Below are 23,734 nucleotides of genomic sequence, written 5' to 3' on the forward strand. Positions count from 1 at the left end.
CTACAGAAAGGTTCCTTTGAATTAGGCGTATGCTCCTTTAAGGTTTTCCATTTGAGCGGTTACTGGCCGTGCCAACGCATGTTGATGCGGTGGCCTGGCCTGTAAGCGGGGACAGTGTTGATGGCTTACCTCGGCTTCATTAGGTGTGAAACTTCAAAATGAGCACGTGTAAGGCCAAAAGAGCATAATAATATTATTATGGGGTTTAACGTCCCAAAACCACAATATGATTATGAGAGACGCCGTAGTGGAGGGCTCCGGAAATTTCGACCACCTGGGGTTCTTTACCATGCACCTAAATCTAAGTAGACGGGCCTCAAACATTTTCGTCTCCATCGAAAAGGGAGCCGCCGCGGCCGGGATTCGATCCCGCGACCTGCGGGTCAGCAGTCGAGCGCCATAACCACTAGACCACCGTGGCGAGACGCCAAAAGAGTAAGAGCACGGCCCTGACCGAGTGATGGCGGAGACGTGATAAGGTCACCATAGAGTCCGCAGTTTTATGCCACAGTCCAGTAAAGATAACGATGTGTGAGCGTACGGCTTATCTGCCAAAAATACGCTGTTACAGACTCGCAACTCTCTCACTGAAATGAGACTTCGTATTGCTCGTGTTCTGCTTCTGCAGATACTGCTATTCCGCCAAGACGTAGTTCAACATAATAATCAAGAATGCGGCGTCATTCCGGAACTGGTGCGCGGCTAGAAAACAACCGTCACATTTGTCGGCTTATTTCTGGTGGGTGATGTCTAAGCCACTGAGGAGAAAGCCCAAGCGTGAAGCCACGCTTTCAGCATAAAAGTATTGGCTGTTCTTTCTTTCTCAGCAGTAATTTTTGTAAACCTAATATTTGTAAACGAATGGCTGCTGTTGCGAAGCTTGCGTCGCGGCAATGAATTATTCGCGATATGCTTTAGCAAAATTTTAATGATGCATACTAATGATGCACCATCTCTTACGTTATAAGTACAAGTATTAATGAAATATCATTTATACTTGGTGCATGGTAAACTGAAACAAGTGCAGGAGCAACGGCATTTTTAAATTATAGTCACCACTCATGTCCGCCTTATTCACTGCCCGTGCGTTTCAGCGACCGCAGACAGGATATGGGCGATGAAGATAAAACAACCATTTTGACTGCTGTCTTTCGGAATGTCGATGAATGTGCGCCTCCTTGCGAAGAAATTTGCCCTGTACCTGAATGGGGCACTGACACAAAATTTCACGGAAGGATAGCCTGCGGGTCGATTTCCTTGAACACGCATAGTAAATCTCAATAGCGATTATAGCTTGAAATGTTATTCATATGAATAACGAATTTCGGATGCAACTCGAGGCATTGCCATGGCCTAAATGACCGGCAGGTGACCCCCAACTTCCGCGACGTCACCAGTGCAGCCGAGCTGCTTGGTGCAGTTAATAATCAATACTCATGCCATAGGAGTACCTCTCTCATCACATCACTTTATTTCCTTAAACACCCCACAAGAGGGTACTACTGAAGGGGTGAGTTTGCAGCACAGCCACGTCAAGTCACTCCGAATGAAAAGTATAAATTTAAAAGCAAACCCTCGAAATGAATGACTGAACGGTGTACGAGTCTACCAACACGCGGAAAAAGTGGTTGAGGCGAATTAGATTTCTCTGTTTTGCCTGCCTTTTGTAATCCACTAACTTGCAGATTGCTACTGGAGCCCGGCTTGAAGCCCCGGTCTCTCCTATGCGATAGTTTTCTTCACAAGAGCACGGGACCCGAAGGGAGCACGCGAAGATATCTCTATCTTGAAAAAGATCTAAATCCATCCTGGAAAGGACATAAAATTCAAACTTCTAGGTTCTTCAGACGACGGGTGGGCGCTAAAATAATAAATTGTAAATTTTAGATCCTGCCCCAATGGCTCAGTGATTGTGTCGTTCAACTGATGAGCGCACCCACCATGATGGTATAGTGGTTATGCTGCTCTACAGCTGAGGCAAAGGTCGCGGGATTGAATCCCGACCGCGGCGGTCGCATTTTCGATGTAAACGGAAATGCCTGGTACCCATGTACATAGATTTAGATGCGTGTTAAAGAACCAGAAGTGGTCTAAATTTCCGGAGCCCTCCACCCCGGTGTCCCTCATAATAATATCGTGGTTTTGGGACGTTAAGGCCCAACAATTATTATTACTATCAACTGATGATTCAAGATCATATGTTTCATTGCCGATGGTAGCGGTCGCGCATCAATGAAAAGGTAAGGCAAAAAATGTCATGAACCGTGCTTATACAGTTGGGCGTTCAAAAAGTTCAGCTGCCAGAGAAGTCGCGTATGTGCCCGAGAAAAGAACGTTAATATTCACAGCTATTACCTTGACGAATACATGCCTGGCGAATTTGCTTGCACAACACGTGGTGTCAAAGGCGCAGAGGACAACACTACCAGATCACACTGGATGACTCCACACTTTCGTTGTCACAGAGTTGGCGTGTTGAACCGCACACAGGCGTGAGCGAACGTTAAGCGCTATAATTTATCTTCACACACCGATTTATGTGCTTTGTGACAGAAGTTTATTTCCTACTTCCACCTACAAAGTCCATTTTCGGTTACTGATCATTATCATCACATTTTCAGTTTATTTAGGTCCCCTGCAGCACGAATGCTTAATAACAGGCGCGTAGCAAGAGGGGAAAGAGCTTAGCACCCCCCCCCCCTTGATTTTGATGGAGGGGGATGTTTTACCGGAAATAAATAATGAAAATAGGTGTTTTTCTAAAATAGTCAAGGCATTCAGCAAGTGCCTCATTCTCCCCCCCCCCCACTTCCCCCCGTAAAAAATTTCTGGCTACAGGCCTGCCTAGTAATGTCCAATTCACTCTATCTTGTGCGAGCTGACTCCAGTTTATCCCCGCGAACTTCTTTATTCCGTCACTTCATTAAACTCGCTGCCTTCCTGACTGCGTTTCCCATCTTTTGGTAAATGACCACCGGTTTCCTGCTCGACGACTTACGTGGCCGGTCCAGGACCATTACTTGCTCGTTATGCCAATTAGAATAGCAGCTACCCCTGTATGTTCCCTTGTACCCGTGTCCGTTAATGCGGATAACTATAGTTAATATGCATAACCACCCTCATATAACAGCCCCGGCTTCAGATACTGTGGCACTTGATTGACGACCCTCGTATTCGCGCCTATCGCGGACGTTTACGCGTTACAAGCCTATAAACATATTCTCAAGTACAACCTAGCTAAGGGCATACGTCATACAGGCGCACAAAGGAGTCCTTCAAAGGCGGCGCTATCTTTTGGCGGCCACCACACGCCGCAGCAAGAACTTTCGGGTAAAGATGCGAACGAGGCGATAAGGAGGGTCGTTTGCTTGAACGATAGAGGGGTATGAGCAAGACGGCGGTGCTCTTCCTGCGACGTCGAAAGTAAGGAGTCACGAATCTGAATGTTCTTTGCATGTTTGCGCGCGGGCAAAGCGCGTACTGGAAAACACAGTGAGAACTCCAGCTCGCGATGGGCTGTTCACGCGGATGGGTCGTCGTCGCGGCGGCCTCCACTATCAATATATTCACGCTTGCCATGATGCGGTCGGGTGCCATCGTTTACGTCGCAATCGCCAGCACGTTCGGGGTGACCCGAGAAGATGCTTCCTGGCCAATGTGCCTGGCTACCGTTTTCAATCTGCTAGCAGGTGAGTTGGCGAATTCCCCCTCTTGACCTAACGCTGGCATCCGCGTTCACATTTTGACGTGTGCTTGTAGGTACGTACTATATAGTCGTTACTCTCTGCTTCCATCGAAATGGGACCGCAGCGACCGGGATCGAACTTCGGGTCAGCGGCCGAGCACCATAAGCACTTTACCACCGCGGCAGACTTCTTACCTAACACTAGCATCCGTGTTCAAATTGTGTCGTACGTTTGTAGTTACATACGATTCATTTCCCTCGGCTCCTGAACTAATTCCCACACCTTGGCCTTGTCACCATTTCCACCCTCTGGTACCTTAAGTACTCGATAAATGGCCGACAGTGCGTTCTTTTTTTTTTCGATTTGAGGGTTCATTGCACGATATCGCTGATAGCGAAATGCTCGGTCCAGTAGTTTAGCTTAAGTTTCGTTTAAAATCTGGATGGTCTTATAGTAGACAACCTCGTCGACACAATTCCTCTGGTATTTTAAAATTTTGGAGGTTTCGATGAGATATTCCTAATTTAATTGCTCGAATTGCTTCCAAGTTCCCCACAAGTATAAGCCAGTAGGACATGGACTAGCGGTTCTAGTGAGGCTAGTTTATATGGCATCATTTTGTTCTTTTCTGCGTTGTCCTGATACAATGGACGGCAATGTGAAACGGGACGCATTCCTGTCCCGTTTCACTTTGTTGCACATGCTTCTCCGGATTCATACTGTCCTCCTTTGAGTAATAAGCGGGTACAAACTGCACTGGCGTGTGCGACCAAATTGAGTGGAACAGCTGTGTGCCCTTTTTCACTTTGTCGTCCAATGTGTAGACAGCACAGCGCAGAAAAAAACAAAACGAAGACGATTAATAATCGAAAGAATTAGCAATCTTCTTTCTTCGAGCAAGAGGAGCTGAGAATATATTTAATGCAGAAATTTACGCTAGCTTGTGATAACTTACAGAACATCGTAGACCGGATGGGTGCCCGTCCTGTCTTTGTGTCTCCTCCTCGTGTTAGCGTCACATTGCTGGTGTTAAGATGTCTAATGTGCTGGTAGAAGCTTTGCACAATGGTGTATAGACAGGTACAGTACAAATGACCCCTAGTACTCTACATAAGACACTAGTGCGCATAATTAAGAATTATTATAACGACTGCGTATTGCCGCAGAAGTCTTGCGGGCGAATCGCTCCCACATGGCCTGATACCACGTGACACCATATGGCCGGCCTTCTACGATTTCAAATAGTGGCATGCTTTCGAAGTTGTTTATTGCATTCCTGGAGTTGATAAATCGAAAGTCTTTACCTCAAATTCGCCTCTTGACGTAGAAAAGTATGCGTTGTACCTTATATTATTACATTTTCTTGGCATCATAAGTAATGTCCATCAATTCATTTCATCAATTTGCTTTTTTTTTACTATTTTGTGGTCATAAGCCACACTTCTCAAGAATGTTCTCATCTTGCACACTGTCCCCAGCCTCCACATGTCTCTTCACAAAATTGTTCAGCCGTGTATGTGTACAGCTTCCAAATCAACACTTCTGTGCGCTAAAATAAAGCTCCCATTCCACGAAAACGTTATCCTGTGCTTTTCAGTTCCTAATGCGTCACTGTTGACACGAGCAGGTCCTTATACCTACGCACAAGCATTTCCTTTTAGAATATGAAGCGGCTGTGCTTTATGCCCTGAAGCCCTTCATGAGGCAATAGCAGCATAACATTGACACAAAACCAGCTGTGTTCTGATTACCTTATGCGACGATACCTTAACCATTATACATATTGTTAACACGCCCGCGGCCACGTCGATACAGGAAGGACAACATTCTTCCTCTGCAGTCCATCTTACTAACCTAACATACTAAAGAAACGACCTCGTTTGTGTCCATATTCATTACAGATGTCAGTACGGAACTGAACAACCAAGGTTAACAAGAACCGAGGCGAGCGCTTGCATCTATATTATTTTACAGAAATCTACATTTATCGGCACACGCATGATGTTAACATCATACAAAAAAAATTGAATGGCACAACTTTGACAGCAAGGCAAATGGTACCTGGAGGTTAGGACAACAATAAAAAATGGCATACCACTTACCATTCATGCCACAAAGAATAGCCCTTCTTCTGAAAAACCTCAACTAACTTACTAACGGCCTGGTCTTTAACAATACCTGCCGCTTAGGTTACTGTTCTAGTCTAGTCATTCAAATGTCGTTGAACCACGATGAAATATTGAGAAATGGATTTAAATACAATGAGAACAATGCCGCTTGAGAAATCAGTGACTATGTTATCGAGTTGTTCACATGGTAATGCTTCGTCTGCATTGCGGTTCCGATTGTTCAAGACCTTTAGAATCTTCTGACCACGTGGGCTTGGCTGACCAGTGTCCTACCGTGAAATTCAACATCTAAAACGAGCGTAATAATATTACTCTCAAATGTGTCACGTTCTCCGGAGGAAGTCAAGTAAGAAAACGTGACGTCGTTAGAGGTGGCCTCTTGGAGATCTCGCGGAATGCACCTGTGGATTCGACGTGGCAGGCGTTTCTCGATTGATACCTAGTGCTGTAGCACTGTACACGAGAGATATATATTGCCACATATGAATCGAGTGTTAAATCTCTGTTTTCAGTCCCTCCCAAGAGTAATTCTTTTCAGAATTAAGGACATGACGCACAAAGTTTTTGAAGTATGTCCGTATGTCCGTGTTTAGCAGGCTCTACGCACCTCTTTTTGCCAAACAGTAACCGCGTATCGCGAGTCTTTACCAACATGCTTCATGCCCGCCGCGAGACCTTCGATTCCTCCGTGGTGCCTGGCTCAGCCCAACATCAGCATAACAATACCTGGCATCCGAAGAAAAGTGGATATGTCGTCACCTGCCCTTAAACAGCCTGCTTTACTCCTGCTATATGAGTAGTACCAAGACTACGAAACGTATACACTGACGGCTCCGTTTTGCCAAACAGCTCAACTGCAGCAGTTGGGATACCGATCAAAGCCACAACAATCAAATTGAAGACCTCCCACCTTACGACATCGACGGCAGCAGAGCTCGCAGCGCTTCATGTCGCATTACATTTCATTAGTGATGAAAGGGCACAAAAATGGATTATGTTCAGTGACTCGAAGGCGGCACTGCAGTCTCTTCTGTCACTTCTACGACGCGGCCCGCACAAACAACTTATATTTGAGATTGCAGAAGAGACGCACCATTTAACTGAGAAAGGGCATTAAATAACTTTTCAGTGGCTTCCAAGTCACTGTGGGATTATCGGCAATGAACGGGCCGATCAAGCTGCCCGTTCCGCCCATACTGAAAACAATCAACTCTCAATACCGCCCTCTAGAACTGACGCTGCACGGAAGCTCTGCGTGCTTGCTCGCCAACGCACCACGTCGCAGCGGAACGAGCCACACTTCCAGCACGCAAGACTATATGCCCTAGACCCAACTTTCAGCCTTCGCATTCCCCCAGGACTTCGCCAAGGTGTCGCTACCCTTCTGTGCAGGTTATGGTTGAGTGTCGCATTTACCTATGCGTACGCGTTACGCATAGGAATGGCCGACACCGCAGCTTGTGACCACTGCGGAAGTGATGAAACTATTCAGCATATTCTGTGCGACTATCCGCAGTACTGTTCGCAGAGACAGTCGCTTTGCAACGCGCTTGATAAACTGGACGACCGAACTCTTTCGGAAGAGAGAATCCTGCGCCACCGACAGGACTTAACGTCACAGAAGAAGGCTGTGCAGGCGCTAATGAGCTTTCTGCGTTCAACCGGTCTATTAGAACGGCTCTGATAAGACGTCCTGCATGTGTGTGCATTTTTTGTTTTGTTTTTATTTTATCTCACTCTCTCTCTCTCTGTCCTCTTTCCGACCCCTATATCCCCACCCCTGTGCAGGGTAGCAAACCGGTCACTCGCACCAGGTTAACCTCCCTGCCTCTTCCTTTTCATCTATTTCTCTCTCTCAGCACTTTGTTCGTGGCAGCGTTTACATGGGTGTCCTTTGTTCTCTGATGACTGAGCATTCTCGACACGAAGCTGTCCACGTACAACAAATTAGGAAATTTTCGCTATTTTAATAGCCAGGACACTTATATTGCAGTCGTTGTTTGAGATCCTCTCATTTTCCACCTTGCTACTAACTTTTTCAAGCACTCCTCTACAGAACAACCACAGCAGCGTTTACAAGCTGAAACTAAGTGCTGAAAGCATCAGTTTGATCTGTAATTGCCAGGATTACCGCACACTTCTTACTCAATACGTTATCCGGCGATATATTCGTTTAACTTCGTTCACGGTATTTGGATAACAGCACAGAAAATACTGACGATTACGATATTTCCTGAGGCTAAACCACGTGTGTTCTTATTTCGCGGGTCCCTTGTCAGTGGCGGCGATCAGCTTCTCCTTCGGTGGCACGAATTGCGGGGTTGCGTAACTCATTGTTCAGAAAGAGCTGGCGAAAATTTTAGCTACGGGTCGAGCACGTGGGCTTTTATGCAAGACTCGTCGAAGGTCCGTGGGTAATCCCGTGGCTTCCAGAAAAAGTGCACAATATGGTTCACCCTTACAATCAGATTATAAATACGATGGCGCCATCTCGCAGGCAGCGGTGGCGATGGGCTTCTTTTTGGGCGGTGAAAACTGCAGGGCCCCCGAATTCTTCCGCCATTCTCTCCGCTTTCGGCGGCCACTTTCTTCTTTCGTTGTGCTCGTTCTATCAGTGACGACGGATGAGCACACAGATGCTCAAACAAAAAAACGTCGACAGACAGTCAGGCAACATCCTTGTTTAATTTGCTTTCTGTTGCATTGTCAGTCATGGTGCTCGATTTCTGCCGTGGCTCTCGTTTCGTTGTAAACCCAAACCATTTACGTGAACCAATATCTTTATTGATACAGGTGCTGTGTTAGCCACTTAACCACAGCCTCGTTCTTGTTATAAATCACATCTTGCCTGGACCAGACAATATTGCATCTCTGTTGCATGTGCAGATCTCCTGGTACCTGAAAGTCAGACCTTTGCCAACCGGAACCTCCCTCCCCTCCCCCCTATACCTCTCTTTTCTGACCCAACCCTGTCCCATGAACATCCGGCCAGCCTTCCTGCAACTGCTCCGTCATGCTATGTTTATTTGGGGATATATACTCGAACCGCCAATTGAGTATACTGTCCATTTAGGCCACCTTTGATTGGCCGGAGCTTCACAAGCAGCGCATCACTCTTTCCGGTGCTTTTTCCGTAACGTCCTTCTGACATGACGAGGCTTCCACAACTCTCAACAGCAATGAAAGGAACGGAATGCGCTTCTATCTCGCGAGCGCAGCCTCCTGAGATCCGCTCTTTGCATCGTAAATATCAGAGGCCGTGCATTAACGCTGATACCGCGATCGCGTCAGCCCTCGAATTAGGCTTAACGCGGTCTCCCGTTTAACGCGCCTTCACGATCACTTCTCGGCTTGCCGCTTTTCGCAGCAACTGAGCGCGTTCTGATGCCGCCAGGCCGAAGTGGACATGTCCACTAATGTACATTTCCAGAATATCTCCTTTGCACACAGAGAACATCATGCGGGTCTCCTGGCACCTTCACCTAAGCAGCATCCCCTTCTGCAGCACCAGTGGGAAAGACTGCACATCGTGCCACCATGTTTTTAGGTTCACCCTCTCACCCTTTCCCTCAGACACTGTGCACCGCGCGCGCAAGGCGATTGCATGTTATCGCGTTTAGCCTTTATACTTAACTGCACGATAACGCCTCCGGTGAATTTTCGCGACGAGTGCCCCTGAAGTTGCTGGCGCAATAAAACACGTTATCTCGGATCCCACCCGGAAGTGCGTAGGTTGTTAGGATAACTAAGTGCCGCGCATATTACGCTCAAAAAAGCCCAGCGGAACCCAAAGGACACGGACTGTATGGCTTGAATACACGAGTCGAGAGTAAAGCACTACAACTATACAGCCTGCTTTACGTTATGATCCCGTTATTATGTCAAGGAATGAGCACGAGAAACTGCCGTAAAAAACGCTGTGTGAGTTGTATAATCTATTAGGTGCCCCAGAAAAGCTGGCCGACGTTCGGATAGGTGGATATACCTTTGACAAAGGTACCTTTTCATAGTTGGCGTGTTAGTTTACTTTAAAGCGGATTGGTCGTTTACGTCACGTGACGATGTTTCTGTCGGTACGTGTTGTCTGTGAAATATGAAATTATATGAAAATAAGCTCGCTGATTTCACGTTCCTTATTTCCTTTCAGTTATTTCTTATGTAGAGGACAGGTACCAAAGAGGCACCGCGTGATTCAAGTGAAGTCCATGACTAACCCCTTTTACTAAGCTAACGCACCAAGGAAGAAGAACGGAAACTTTATTGTCAAATCAATGAGATTTGAGTCCGGCGTCTTTTTAGTGGGCCTGGGCACCCACCGCGGACGCGGTTCCGAGACCTTGTCTCGAAGCGGCTTCCTCGGCACGCTGGACGGCCCAGAGTTGTGCTGTCAGGTTCGAGCTGAGCAGTGCGGTCTTCCAGCGCGAGCGGAGGCTGGCGGTGGAAGAGACGGATGAATCGGCACTGTTCGATTTGTCTATTAAGCCCTGACACTCCCACAACATGTGGCTAAGCGTGGCAACCTCGCCACACGAGCTGCATCTGTTTGTAGTGTAAATATCTGGATACATGGCGTGCATGAGTCTGGGGTTCCTGTACGAATCTGTTTGTAATTGTCTGTAGTGTACCGCTTGCGTCCTGTTTAGCCTATCGTGAGGGATGGGTATACGCGTCTCTGTAACTGGTAGTGTGTCGTGATATCGTGAAACCTGGTCATACGATCCTCCCACGCCCAGATGTTTGCCGTACCCCGCGGGGGCTCTTGTTCCTCCGGTGATGCTCGGTGAGTGAGGCCTCGAGCAACACGGTGAGCCGCTTCGTTTGGGGTGCTCAGTCCGGTGTGTGCCGGTATCCACAGCAAGTGCCTTCGGTTATCGAAGTCGACCTCTCCTGGATGTACGGGATGTCGCTGTAGTATGTGGCACGCCTCTTGCGAGATGCGTCCGTTCGCAAAATTGCGAATCGCTGTTTGTGAGTCGCTGATCACGTACGTGGCCTTGGTCTGTGTGAGGGCCAGTGCTATAGCCGCTTCTCTGCCGCTTCGGCGTGTGCAGTGTTCACGGTCACGCTCGTGAGGTACTTGCCTCGATGGCTGGTAACTGCCGCCACGAAACTCTTCCTGTCTGGATAACGGGCTGCATCTGTGAAAACCGCTTCCTTGTCGTTGGAGTAGCTTTGGTTCATGCTTTGTGCCCTGGCTTTACGCCGTCCCGTGTGGTGCTGGGGGTGCATGTTGCGAGGCAATGGCGGAACGTATATTTGCTCGCGTACTGCTCTTGGAATTTCGACCTTGATGCCATGCTGCGTGTGGTATGTTATGCCGAGTTTTTCGAGCACGTGTCGGCCCGGGCGGGTCTTGGATAGGCGCTCGAGCTGGGACATTTGTTGCGCCTCCACGAGTTCCTCGAGCGTGTTATGCAAGCCTAGTTCTAGGAGTTTGCTGGTGCTAACTCCAGGCGCAAGTCCCAACGCAAATTTGTACGTCTTGCGTATGAGGGCGTTAAGCTTGTCCTTTTCCGCAACCTTCCATTTGTGAAACGGTGCCGTGTACGTTATTTGAGAAATGGCGAAGGCTTGTATGAGTCGTATGACGCTGCCTTCGCGCATGCCCGCGTGTTTATTCGCGATGCGTCGGATGAGTTGCATCGTGCTGGTGACTTTTGCCGTTATCCTGCGCAGTGCTTCGCCATTGCCGCCGTTCTGCTCTATCATCATCCCCAGTACCCGGATCTTATTTACCGTCGGGATGGGTGAGCCGTTTGATGCTGTTAATTTGATCTCTTCTTTTTCCGAGGGGACGTAGCCCTTGGGTAGGCGCCCCTTTCTGACCGGTCTATATAGCAGCAATTCGGATTTTTCAGCCGAGCAGGTGAGTCCCGTGCCTATGAGGTAGTCTTCCACGCATTCTATTGCCTCCTGTAAGCGTTGCTCGATCGCTCCGTCACTGCCGTTGTCGTCCAGATCGTAATATCATCCGCGTATAACGTGTGGTGCAGTCCTTCGATTTGATGTAATCGTTCGGGTAACCCTAGCAGGACTAGGTTGAAGAGCATCGGCGAGATCACCGAGCCCTGCGGGGTGCCCGAGCTCCCGATGTTGATTGGATCTGACTCTAGTTGTCCCACTCGCATGCGTGCGGTTTCTTCCCGTGAGGAAGTCTCGGACGTAGTTGTACGTTCGCAGTCCGAGATTCAGCTTGTCTACTTGTCGCAATATGGCGTCGTGTCGAACGTTATCGAAGGCCTTCTTCAGGTCCAGCCCGAGGATAGCTCTCGTCGAGCGCCCAGGATTCTCTATGATTTGATGTTTCAGTTGTAGAAGGGCGTCCTGCGTGGAGAGATGTCTTCGGAACCCAATCATGGTGTGTGGTAATAGTTCGTTGTTTTCGAGGTAATCCGTAAGTCTAATGAGAAACGCATGCTCCATCAATTTGCCTACACAGGACGTGAGGGAGATAGGGCGCAGGTTCTCCAGCTGTAATTTTTTGCCGGGCTTCGGTATAAGTATGACCTGTGCTTCTTTCCATTGCTGGGGTAGCTTGCCACGCGCCCAACACTCGTTGATGTATTTGTCAGTTTTTCTATCGATCCGTAATCGAGATTGCGCAGTGCCCTGTTCGGTATTCGATCTGGACCGGGGCCGACTTGGTGTTGAGTTTGATGAGGGCTGCCTCGATTTCGGCAACGGAGAATTCCGCGTCCAGGGTGGTGTTGGTTTCTCCCGTGTAGTCCGGATGTACTTGCGGTGGCGTTTGGGATATGTAACGGAGTTCCGCCTCTCGTAGGAAATCTTGCTCCGTTCCCCCGTAAGCGTGTATAATTTTGTATATGCCTTGCCTATGTGTGGTCTTGGTATTGGCAGGATCTATCAGGTACCGCAGCATTTGCCACGTGCGACTCGTAGTGAGCTGACCGTCCATCTCCGCGCATTCTCTTCCCATTGTTGTTTTTGTAGGCTAAGCGCGTGCTTTTCTATTTCTTTGTTGAGCTGCGCTATCCGTTTTCGCAGTCTTCGATTGTGTCTCTGTTGTTTCCAACGGTGCTGCAGCTGGGTTTTGGCTTCCCACATGTGCAATAACCGGGTGTCTATACTCTCGAGCCCAGCTGTCGACGGTATCGTTTGCGTCACGCGCTTGATGTCCCGCCGAAGTTGGTCGGTCCAGTGTTCTATGTCTGTGATGTCTTCGGATTGTTGCTTGTCACGATTTTTCCGTAGCTGGTTCCAATTAGTGATCTTTATTTGGCGACCGGCATTGTGTTCCTGTGGGCCGCCTTCTGCTTCTATGGAAATAATGTAGTGATCACTACCCAAGTCTTGCATGGTGTTCGTCCAAATGACTTTGCGTGTGTTGCACGTAAAGGTAAGGTCCGGCGTCGTGTCGGTGCTGACGCTATTGCCCTGCCTTGTTGGTACTGCGGGGTCAGTGACCAGCTCGAGGCCGGCGTGTTGCGCCGTTGCCCACAAATGCCTGCCTTTCGGGTGATCGTGCTTGTAACCCCACGCCGTGTGCATCGCGTTGAAGTCGCCCCCAATGAAGAGCTGTTGCCCCTTGGCGATGTCGAGTGCTCGTTTGAAGAGGACGTGGAAGCGGTGTTTGCGGCATCTGGGACTGCTGTAGACGTTCAGTACGAAGATGCTGTCGGGCGTCTTGCGTGGTGGAATTAATTCTACGAGGACGTTTTCAATGTCCCTGACATGGGTGTCGTGTTCGATAGCCGTGTGCGCTCGCTTGACCAACGTGGTGACGTTTGGTTTCTTAACGCACCAAGGAGAACAAGGCGCCTTTGACAAAGATAGCTTCACCCGCCAGAGCGTCTGGTGCCCCATCTGAGGCACTCTCTGCTCGTGTGTACAACCTCTTAACTCACTGTGCTTTCAAACGTTGGCTTCCACCTCTATGTTGCGAGAAAAAAAGTATTTTTTGTCATCGCATTACGTTCCTCTTGTCAATACTTTTCAAGTCTCGATCGTAGAAACCACCACCCTGCGCGTGGCAGGAAGATAAAGCGATAAGTGCCTAAGTCGAGAAGTATCTTTCACGCTGTAGATATTTGCCGTGTACTTTTAAATGTGTGCATAACCAGTGTTCTTTATCTCTCTCTTCCTTTTTATTTCTTCGTCCTTATCTCGAATGTTCTTGCTAAAGGCATGAAACAATATGTGCGTCTGGTTAACCGTCCCTTACATCCTCTGTACTTCTTCTGTTTCTTGCATATTGACACAAATATTAACGACACTGTTTTCGGTGGTCATGGAAATGAGCTGCCAAGTGCGTTTTGAGGACTACGCCAGAGCATAAAATTTTGTTGTTCAGCACAAGGATGATAACCCAAGTGTTCGAATTATATGCCTGTTTGTGGTCAGATAAAAATGGTTTTGCTATGAAGCACATGCGGAACTGGCTACTTTACACAAACGAACTTAAGGGCTCTTTTTCATTGTATTCAGCCGTACTGTGAAAATAAAAAAAGGCATTTTTAGTATTCATAGCTTTTACTCCCGAGTACTAGCATCTCATGTCCACGACATAAGAGTCCGTAGTAGAAGTCTCTGACGTTTCAAAAAAAAGTGTCGAAAAGATTATATATTTGAGCTGTATTCTGATCTACGGACATTAGGCAAGTGTTTTGGCAATAGCATCATCCATAAGCGTCGACCATTAAAAGCTACACGTGTCTGATTTGGAGCGTGTAATTACCATCCATCTTCGCAGGTCCCATTTCCGGAATCCTAGCACAATACTTCCAGATCTCAAACCTACTAGTGGTAGGCTGCTTCTTAGCGTCCCTTCCTGTGTGCGCCAGCTACTTCGCCAATGGTGTGCCATTCCTCATCATTAGTCTGGGCGTCGTACACGGTAAGTAAGCAGCATTAATTTATTTATCCAAAAGAAATGACAGGAAAAAGTAAAAATGCATTTGTAGTTGTTTTAAAGTTCACCTAATCTGGAATTGCTGGAATGCTATTTGATTGCTTTGTTTCCTGTTAGAAGCGAGTTATGCAAAACAATTCTGAACGCGACAGTTTCACAACGGCTTCCATCGCATCTACTAATCAATAATGAATGTAGAAAACACGCTGGATTAAAATTAGTAACGTCATGTTATGTGCCGATTTTAAACAAAATAGGGAAAATCAAAATAACTTCGAAGTTGTGTTAATCTAGACCGCCTGGTGGAAAATTTGTTAAGCTTCCTCATTGTCACTACTTAAGTACCTCCAGAGCAGAAAACGTGCACTTCCTAAATTGTCCAAAAACAAGGATGCATAATTTGGTTCGCGATTGCTTGCCCTGTCTTTTCATTGTCTCAATAAAACAATAGCCCTAAGAACCTAAGATAATCGCGATAAACAAGTGTCCCAGAAGTGCAGAGTTATCTAAAGAAGGGAGCAATTATATACATTCAGATATTTCCAGGTGCTGTCGCTGGCAAGCCCGTACGAATTTGCAGATGGCCAGAGATTCCTTACCAAAGATATTCGTCCGCGGTTATCGCTTCCATATGAGGTTGCACTTGTGAGAGAGGCGAAGTTGTCAAGCGACGCCCTGCGCACATAGCACCTAGCGAGGCCAAGGCTTGATTTCGTACGAGTACACTACCACGTAGTGATACATCACTCTTAATCAGGCACCGCTTGAAGTGCTAGATATAGACAGGAAACCGAACGTTTTTCGTCTAGTTTCCTGGAAATATCCAGCGTTTTCAGGACCTGATTAAGAGTGTACAAAAGGGCTGGTGCATATGAGTAAGTAAATGCTTTGCTTGAGGATCTCTCAAGCTGGATTATTGACGCTGTTTCCAAGTATGTGATTATCAATTTTAACACGAAAGTGTTTTATGCCGGGGTCCACCAAGTACATCCGTCACGGATATGACGTTGATAAAATGGACGCCAACGGGTGAGAAAGAAAAAAACCAAGAAAAAGATACCCCGCTGGGAATCGAACCCACGACGTTGCGGCCGCGACGGCAAGCGCCCGACGCTCTACCGACTAAACCAACTCGGGAGATGCTAGGCACGGCGCGAACGCGCCTTATATCTTTCACACATTCTCTTTCGCGGCGGGCGGAGCGGGGCGGTGCCGCCGTCTGTGAGAGGTGGAAAGAAGTAATGCTTCACGATCGACACTTACTAGCGCTTACTCCGAGATTGCACGTGATATCGGAGGTCATGGTTAAAGCGTCTCGATACCAGAGAGGTAGACTGGCCGCGCTGGCGTCGCCGAGGCACCCTTGACGCAGTTACGTTCTTTGCCTTTGGATTCGTGTTAGCGTGCGTCGGCTCATCGGAGTAGTGCACCTTCCACGTGCACGAACGGGATTTCTCTGCCGCCGACTGCTTCAAATGCGAGAGCACCGACTAACAAAACTGCTGCAATATGCGTTGCAGAAAGGACGCGATTTCGACGGGCGAATGTCGTGCCTTGGTGGAGCGAGAGCAGCGCCTGCGAGACAGAGGCCAGCGGGACGCACGCGTTTGCGGCTCAGGCTACGAACCTCTATCTCCCGCGTTGCTGAAGTGCAGTGTGTGTTATGTATGCATGAGCACAGGCGTCGGCTACCCATTACTAGAAAGCGCACACCGTGCCGTTTCTCTCCTTAATTGACGACGCTTTGAAGAAGTGCATACCGGGTACCAGTGTTGATTATGAGCTCGTTGATATCATCCTTACGCGCGATTCACGATTCGCTGTGTCCAAATATATGTTCACACCGTCAGCTACCTCAACGGTTTTATCATGATCATGGGCGTTAGTCGTCGCGATAGAGACATGCTCTCAACATGGGTGCATCCACGTCAAACGGTGCTATAGCTGCCAAACACGAATAGACATTGTACAAGCTCTCATATATCATAAGCACTACTTCTGTGAAGACACGTTTCACTTTCGTGTTATACCGATTCCTATGACGGAGGGATCAGCCATGTTTTTTGAAACAACTTCTCATATTGCACAGTTTGCGTTCTTTCAATGTTTGTAATAAGCAATAGCTTTTTATTCCTAAGCCAACGGCTCCCCGTGGGCCTGATCACGACGAGGAATACACTCGAATGCAACCAAATGAGCTCGCCTAAAACTCAGGGTTGTTGAGATCCATTTTTCTTGTCGTTCTACAGCATAATAGTGGAAACTTAACATACTCGCTTAAGAGCACGCGCTTTCTAATTAGCGTTGTATTCCTAATATCTTATTGTCTCGGCAGTCACATAATGTGCCATTATTTCTCACGAGTGCGAAGCACGCTAGTACGTGAGTACTGCAATGCTCGACACGTCGCCAATTTGTCAGTATTAACTGTTGCCTCACAGATTATCCTTCTCCAGTCATCATCTCCGCAACCGGAACAACAAACTTCCCGCAGTAGCTGTCCTTAAGCATGGATTCGTGGCTACACTGCAAACTAGTAGAGCATAGTGAATGCAAACTGTTCATCTCCAACGTAGAAGTTCAAGGGTTTAATAGGCAAGAGCGCTAATTTTCGCTCTCCACTTTCATTATAGAGGAAATGTATGACGCTTATGCTTTTGTCAATGTGTTACATTTATCTGATCCTGTTCTTTCGCCCAGGGTGCGGTTTGTCTCTGCTGACGTTGGGCTATGCTGCCGTCAACCAGAGCGTCACTACAAACAAGGCACTCGCATCGGGCATCACCATCGGTGGCAGCGTGGTCGGGGGAATCATCTTCCCGCCCGTGATGCAGTACCTCTTTGACGAGTACGGCACGAAAGGAGGCTTTCTCGTTTTCGGCGCCATCATGCTCAACTCCACAGCGGCAGCGCTGTTCACGAGGACGCCTTGGCGAGAAACAGTTGCTTCGCGGAACATGGAGAAAAGCGTACCAAGTTCCTCAACAACAGTGGACATTTCCAACGTCGTAAACACGCACTTGTACGAGGCCAACGGCGATGCCCAAGGACTGGGAGATAACCACCGTAACCACTGCGACAGCGACTCGTTGAGCTTCTGTAACGGGACAACGGGGATCGAGGCGCCTCTGAATTGCTCTGAATGTAAAAGGATATCTACGTGCGACGCAGCTTTAGATGCCATTGATAGTCCTCCGAGCGACAAAGTTTTTCCAAGGAACACTTTGGCAAAGTTCCTCTTGTTCTTGAAGAAACCGAAGTTCTACGTAGTCGCCTACACTTTGGGTCAGATCTGGTACCTAAACACGACGCTTCTCACTGTGGTGGTGGACTACGCTGTGGAATGCGGCGTTCCCAAGTGGGATGCCGTCTCTCTCGTCACGTTTATAACGGTGCCCGATCTCGTGTCGAGGTTCGTTTCCGGGCCCATAACGGACAAAGGACTCCTACGAAAGAGCGCTATGATGGTCCTGTGCCTAACGGCCAACGGAGTCGCGCACTCGCTGCTGCCGTTCTTCACTTCGTACCCGGCGCTGGCGGCGCTCTCGGCTGTTGCCGGTTCTTGCAATGGCATAGCCGTGACGCATATTTTCGTGCTGTGCGGTGAGCTGGTCGATCCGGCGGTGTTCAGTCTGTGTTTGGGAGCCGCTAATTTTGTGGCCGCGTTCGCGCTTCTGGAAAGGCCACTTATGATAGGTAAGAATGTGGCGCCTATCCCGACCCACTCTGCATATCCATGTTTGCAACGCAGAAGTCATAACTATTTTATAGTCATTTTATACCAATTTAAACTATAGTGTTCTATAGTTGTGACTTCTGCAACGCACAAATCATGTCCTTTATTTTGAAAGCTTGCCCAGCGACATAAAATACTCAGTATTACATTTATATAGGTGGAGGTCGGTTTCCGCGATTTACATAAAAAGTGCTCAGTGGTCGTTCCCATAGAGCCAAAAAAACATGGCTGATCCCTCCGTCATAGGAATCGGTATAACACGAAAGTGAAACGTGTCTTCACAGAAGTAGTGCTTATGATATATGAGAGCTTGTACAATGTCTATTCGTGTTTGGCAGCTATAGCACCGTTTGACGTGGATGCACCCATGTTGAGAGCATGTCTCTATCGCGACGACTAACGCCCATGATCATGATAAAACCGTTGAGGTAGCTGACGGTGTGAACATATATTTGGACACAGCGAATCGTGAATCGCGCGTAAGGATGATATCAACGAGCTCATAATCAACACTGGTACCCGGTATGCACTTCTTCAAAGCGTCGTCAATTAAGGAGAGAAACGGCACGGTGTGCGCTTTCTAGTAATGGGTAGCCGACGCCTGTGCTCATGCATACATAACACACACTGCACTTCAGCAACGCGGGAGATAGAGGTTCGTAGCCTGAGCCGCAAACGCGTGCGTCCCGCTGGCCTCTGTCTCGCAGGCGCTGCTCTCGCTCCACCAAGGCACGACATTCGCCCGTCGAAATCGCGTCCTTTCTGCAACGCATATTGCAGCAGTTTTGTTAGTCGGTGCTCTCGCATTTGAAGCAGTCGGCGGCAGAGAAATCCCGTTCGTGCACGTGGAAGGTGCACTACTCCGATGAGCCGACGCACGCTAACACGAATCCAAAGGCAAAGAACGTAACTGCGTCAAGGGTGCCTCGGCGACGCCAGCGCGGCCAGTCTACCTCTCTGGTATCGAGACGCTTTAACCATGACCTCCGATATCACGTGCAATCTCGGAGTAAGCGCTAGTAAGTGTCGATCGTGAAGCATTACTTCTTTCCACCTCTCACAGACGGCGGCACCGCCCCGCTCCGCCCGCCGCGAAAGAGAATGTGTGAAAGATATAAGGCGCGTTCGCGCCGTGCCTCGCATCTCCCGAGTTGGTTTAGTCGGTAGAGCGTCGGGCGCTTGCCGTCGCGGCCGCAACGTCGTGGGTTCGATTCCCAGCGGGGTATCTTTTTCTTGGTTTTTTTCTTTCTCACCCGTTGGCGTCCATTTTATCAACGTCATATCCGTGACGGATGTACTTGGTGGACCCCGGCATAAAACACTTTCGTGTTAAAATCACAGTCTGCAGGGATGGAGGCCCACTGTTTTCAGGTAACGCCATCGTATCTGGTTTCGACCACGACATATTCAACACACGTTTTAGATTGTAGCCGCACACGCCCAAGCACAAAAATATGGGGAGGAATTCACGGAATTGTTAATGTGCGATTCATTTAATACAAGAAAAATGCAGACCTACGTTAGTGCTTCAGGAGGGATAGTGCCTTGCTGGCGAGAAGAGACGGGAGATATCACTGAAAGAAAAGAGTGCCTGTCTGTATGAAAGACAGGACATAAGAAAGACGACACATAGAAATATCATACAATGAGTGTTTTGATGGGACTCACACCTACCTATACCACAGAACTCGGGATCCTGGGAAACAGTGCATAGCGTAAAGTGGTCCTGCAGCACTTCTCCAAATAATCATTCAATGACCTCACTATTGCAGTTGATGACATTACGAACCGATTGCCGCAAATTTCTTTTTTGCAATTTGTCAAGTACGCGCAGCGTTACAGCCATTCGTTTCACGACCTAAGCACTCTCTCTCCTATCGACCCAACGAGCACTCTGAAATCTACGCTGGAGGGCCAAATTTATATAAATTATCTTTCGTAAGTGCCTCTTCTCACCGATCAGCCGCCTTCACTAATGATATGTTCCCCATCGTGACCTGCCTAAATAATCTATTACGAAAATTTTTAGCGCATGACCTTCCTGTGACGTGCCCAGACTTTGGAACAAACGTTAACCCATCATTTTTGGAAACAGGATCGTAGCAGAGCAACGTTTACTGGCCATTTATTCGGGTGTGTTTAAATCGGGCCGAAACGGAGTTCCGTAGACTTCCAAAAGAAAATCTCGATATTTTGGATTTTCTTACCGTATTTACAGCGGGAACACCCCCACAAGTGTTTCGCTTGCATATGCTCCAAGAACAATATGGAGACATTCCGCTTACCTCTCGCAATGTTGCAAATATTTTCGAAGTCTTTCGTGAAATAGGCAGAATCCAGTTCCTTTCGCGCAATTTGCACTTGCTTTCGTTCTGACTGTGAGCATGTTGTACCCCTAACAGCCTCACGCGTTTTTTTTTTTAATGCGGAGCATTTCTTAGTGAACTTCTGCGACCTTGAGCGTATCTATCTATCTATCTATCTATCTATCTATCTATCTATCTATCTATCTATCTATCTATCTATCTATCTATCTATCTATCTATCTATCTATCTATCTATCTATCTATCTATCTATCTATCTATCTAATCTAGCCGCCTACGACTATGAGCTCTCCTGACCGTTTCGTTAATGGGACGTATACCAATATCGGTATGACATAACATGACCGTATTACGAACATAAATGACAGGTCATCACATGAAAAACATGACATGCATGTCATGACCAGCATGATTTACATGCCATGGTGTTGGTGCTCTTGCGGCTGTTTTGTTAATTATATATATACCAAAATTGGTATGGCATGACGATAGTATATGACGAACACAAGTGACAGGTCCTAGTGTGCAAATCATGATATGCGTATCATGCACAGCATGATTTACCTTACATGGTCTCGGGGCGCTCGTGGCTGTGTAAATGAATGGATACATACCAAAACTGGTATGATGAGACATTCCTGCATGACGAACATAACTGAAACATGGTAACATGAAAATCGTGACATGCAAGTCATGTATGACATGATTTACATGCTACGCTCACGGTGCACTCGCGGCCGGTTCACTCACTAGATATACACCGAAATTGGTATTGCGCGACGTGACTGTATGGCAAACATAAATGACAGATGGTAACTTGACTATCACGATGTGGATATAATTTACGGCATGATTTAAATTGCACGCTCATTGTCCGATCGCTGCCGTTTCGCTCACTTGATATACACCAAAATTGGTATTGCGAGACGCGACTGTATGACGACCGTAAATTAGAGGTAGTAACATGTAAATCATGACATGCATGTCATGTACGACATGATTTACATGGCACGCTCATGGTGCACTCGCGGCCGTTTGGCTAAGTTGATGTACAGTAATATCAGTATTGCGCCACGCGACTGTATCGCGAACATAAATGAGAGGTGGTAACATGAATATCATGACATGCATGGCATGTACCACATAATTTACATGACACTGTTATAGTGCGCTTCTGGCCGTTTTGGTAATTGGATATATACCAAAAATTGTTATGGCATGACACTAGTGCGTGATGAACCTAAATGACAGGTCATGCATTGTATATTCCAGAATATACGTTTCATTAGCATAGTATACACCGGATTGTACATGCATGCATGCAAGTCAAACATGCGGTATATAGTGTACTAGATGCCATGGCATGAATGACTTCACTTGTCTCAAAGACAAACAAGGCGATGTAGCAGCTCTCTGCTGGCTGCTTCGCATTACATCGATTCCCACAGTGCGTGGGATCTGCCGTATTTTTTTTTCGAATCTCATTCGAGACATTTTGGGTTCATTAAATAACAACCTATTTTTTACAGGCACAACCCTCTTACTATATGTATCTTATGTATCTATATATTTTCTTTTCGGCAATTTTCAGGATACTGCAGGGACAAGCTTGGAAGCTATGATGGACTGTTTTACTTCAGTGCTGGCGTAGCCTGGAGTAGTGCAATTCTCTGGCTCCTCACATACATCTGTGAGAGGCGAACCACCAGTGAAAAACTGTTGTCCCAGGCAACTCGTCGATAACGGTAATGTTGCCTTAGGCAAAAGAATAATGCCCAAAAAGCTCAGGCTTTTGGTTTACTAAAGGTGGAATATGCGAAGAGGCCGCGCATCTTAACATATTTGCTGAAAACAATGTAAAAATTATTATAAGTACCAAACACAACCAGTAGCTTGTAATGCATAACGACGCGCTAGCAAAGAAATTATACGAATTACGAAGACAAGAGAAAATATGAAGATTATAAGTCTTTAAAAGCAACAAAAGCATGAAAATGTCAGGACAGCAGCTCGAGGTTTGAACTTCACACGAGGGACTTTTATTGAACAATTTATAAATTAACTATTAATAATTGGAGTTTTACGTAGCAAAACGACAATGTGATTACGAGAGACACCGTAGTGGCTCCGGAAATGTCGACCATATGGTGTTCCTTACAGTCACGTAAGTCTAAGCACATGGGCCTCTAAATGGCAGCTAACGTTGCCATTTGAATGGCGGTGTTTTCCATATATCATATATGGACCATTTCTGGAGGATATCTGACGTCAGGATTCCAGAAACATCTCGATACCAATTGTTCTCCTCTCTCTCTTCTCGCCGCCTTCTATCTTCTCTTTCTCCCGAAGCGGGAGGCAGGGGAAATCTGGTATTTCGACGCAAGAGGGTCTGGGCCCCTAGGAAAGCACCTCTTCAGCCTAAAACATTCGAAGAAAAACGCGTCCGTCAGGCTTGCCCGCCATGTTGCTTTCTGGCGTGGACAACTGTTCATTGCAAGAAGAAGGCTCTTCAACATACTTATTGAAAAAATGAATAAACGTTATTTAAGATTATTCCGGCAGTTTCCTTCGGGCGGGGCGAGGGGAAGAGGGGATGAACCGCTGTCCCGTCCAACCCTCCGTCGTGGATGATGGTGGTGCCTCAGGTGACGGCTTGATGTTCTTGGACCCGGGTGGCATCTTCGGCTTACCGGATGGCCCGTAGCTGGTCGGCCAGCTGGTTAAGAAAAAATGAAATATATGGAATGACGACAGTCATGTGTGGGCCGGGCCGCTAGCGAAAGGTCACGGGCTGCGTGTTTGAGGCTCCTGGCATAGAAGTACGTTTGAAGCTTGTTTGAAGTTTATTCACATGAAATAAATACATATCGATTGCAAACACTGTAAGACCCCTTAGCCGAAGGCTAGCATTGGGGACATTTACAGACACGTAATTACAGAAATGTTCATTAACAAACATGTAATTGACGGTTTCCATTGTCATTGACAA

The 23,734-nt window shown here is 47.3% G+C and overlaps 1 protein-coding gene across 1 annotated transcript; it reads left to right on the top strand.

Moving 5' to 3' along the window:
* Nucleotides 1-3,395: 3,395 nt before the first annotated feature.
* On the top strand, nucleotides 3,396-23,279 carry LOC119402088 (monocarboxylate transporter 5). Its single transcript, XM_037669190.1, has 4 exons — nucleotides 3,396-3,689; nucleotides 14,526-14,669; nucleotides 17,385-18,380; nucleotides 22,337-23,279. Exons 1-4 carry the CDS (start codon nucleotides 3,512-3,514, stop codon nucleotides 22,486-22,488), a joined length of 1,470 nt encoding a protein of 489 aa, XP_037525118.1. The 5' UTR covers nucleotides 3,396-3,511; the 3' UTR covers nucleotides 22,489-23,279.
* The last annotated feature ends 455 nt before the right edge of the window (nucleotides 23,280-23,734 follow it).

This window comes from Rhipicephalus sanguineus, chromosome 8 (assembly GCF_013339695.2).
Source record: "Rhipicephalus sanguineus isolate Rsan-2018 chromosome 8, BIME_Rsan_1.4, whole genome shotgun sequence".
Lineage (NCBI taxonomy): Eukaryota > Metazoa > Arthropoda > Arachnida > Ixodida > Ixodidae > Rhipicephalus > Rhipicephalus sanguineus.

Bases quoted from the DNA above. Each gene is read 5' to 3' on its own strand.
- LOC119402088 (XM_037669190.1), top strand. From the start codon at position 3,512: ATGGGCTGTTCACGCGGATGGGTCGTCGTCGCGGCGGCCTCCACTATC. The intron at 3,690-14,525 runs GTGAGTTGGCGA...CCATCTTCGCAG, and splicing joins CGTTTTCAATCTGCTAGCAG to GTCCCATTTCCGGAATCCTA. The intron at 18,381-22,336 runs GTAAGAATGTGG...GGCAATTTTCAG, and splicing joins GGAAAGGCCACTTATGATAG to GATACTGCAGGGACAAGCTT.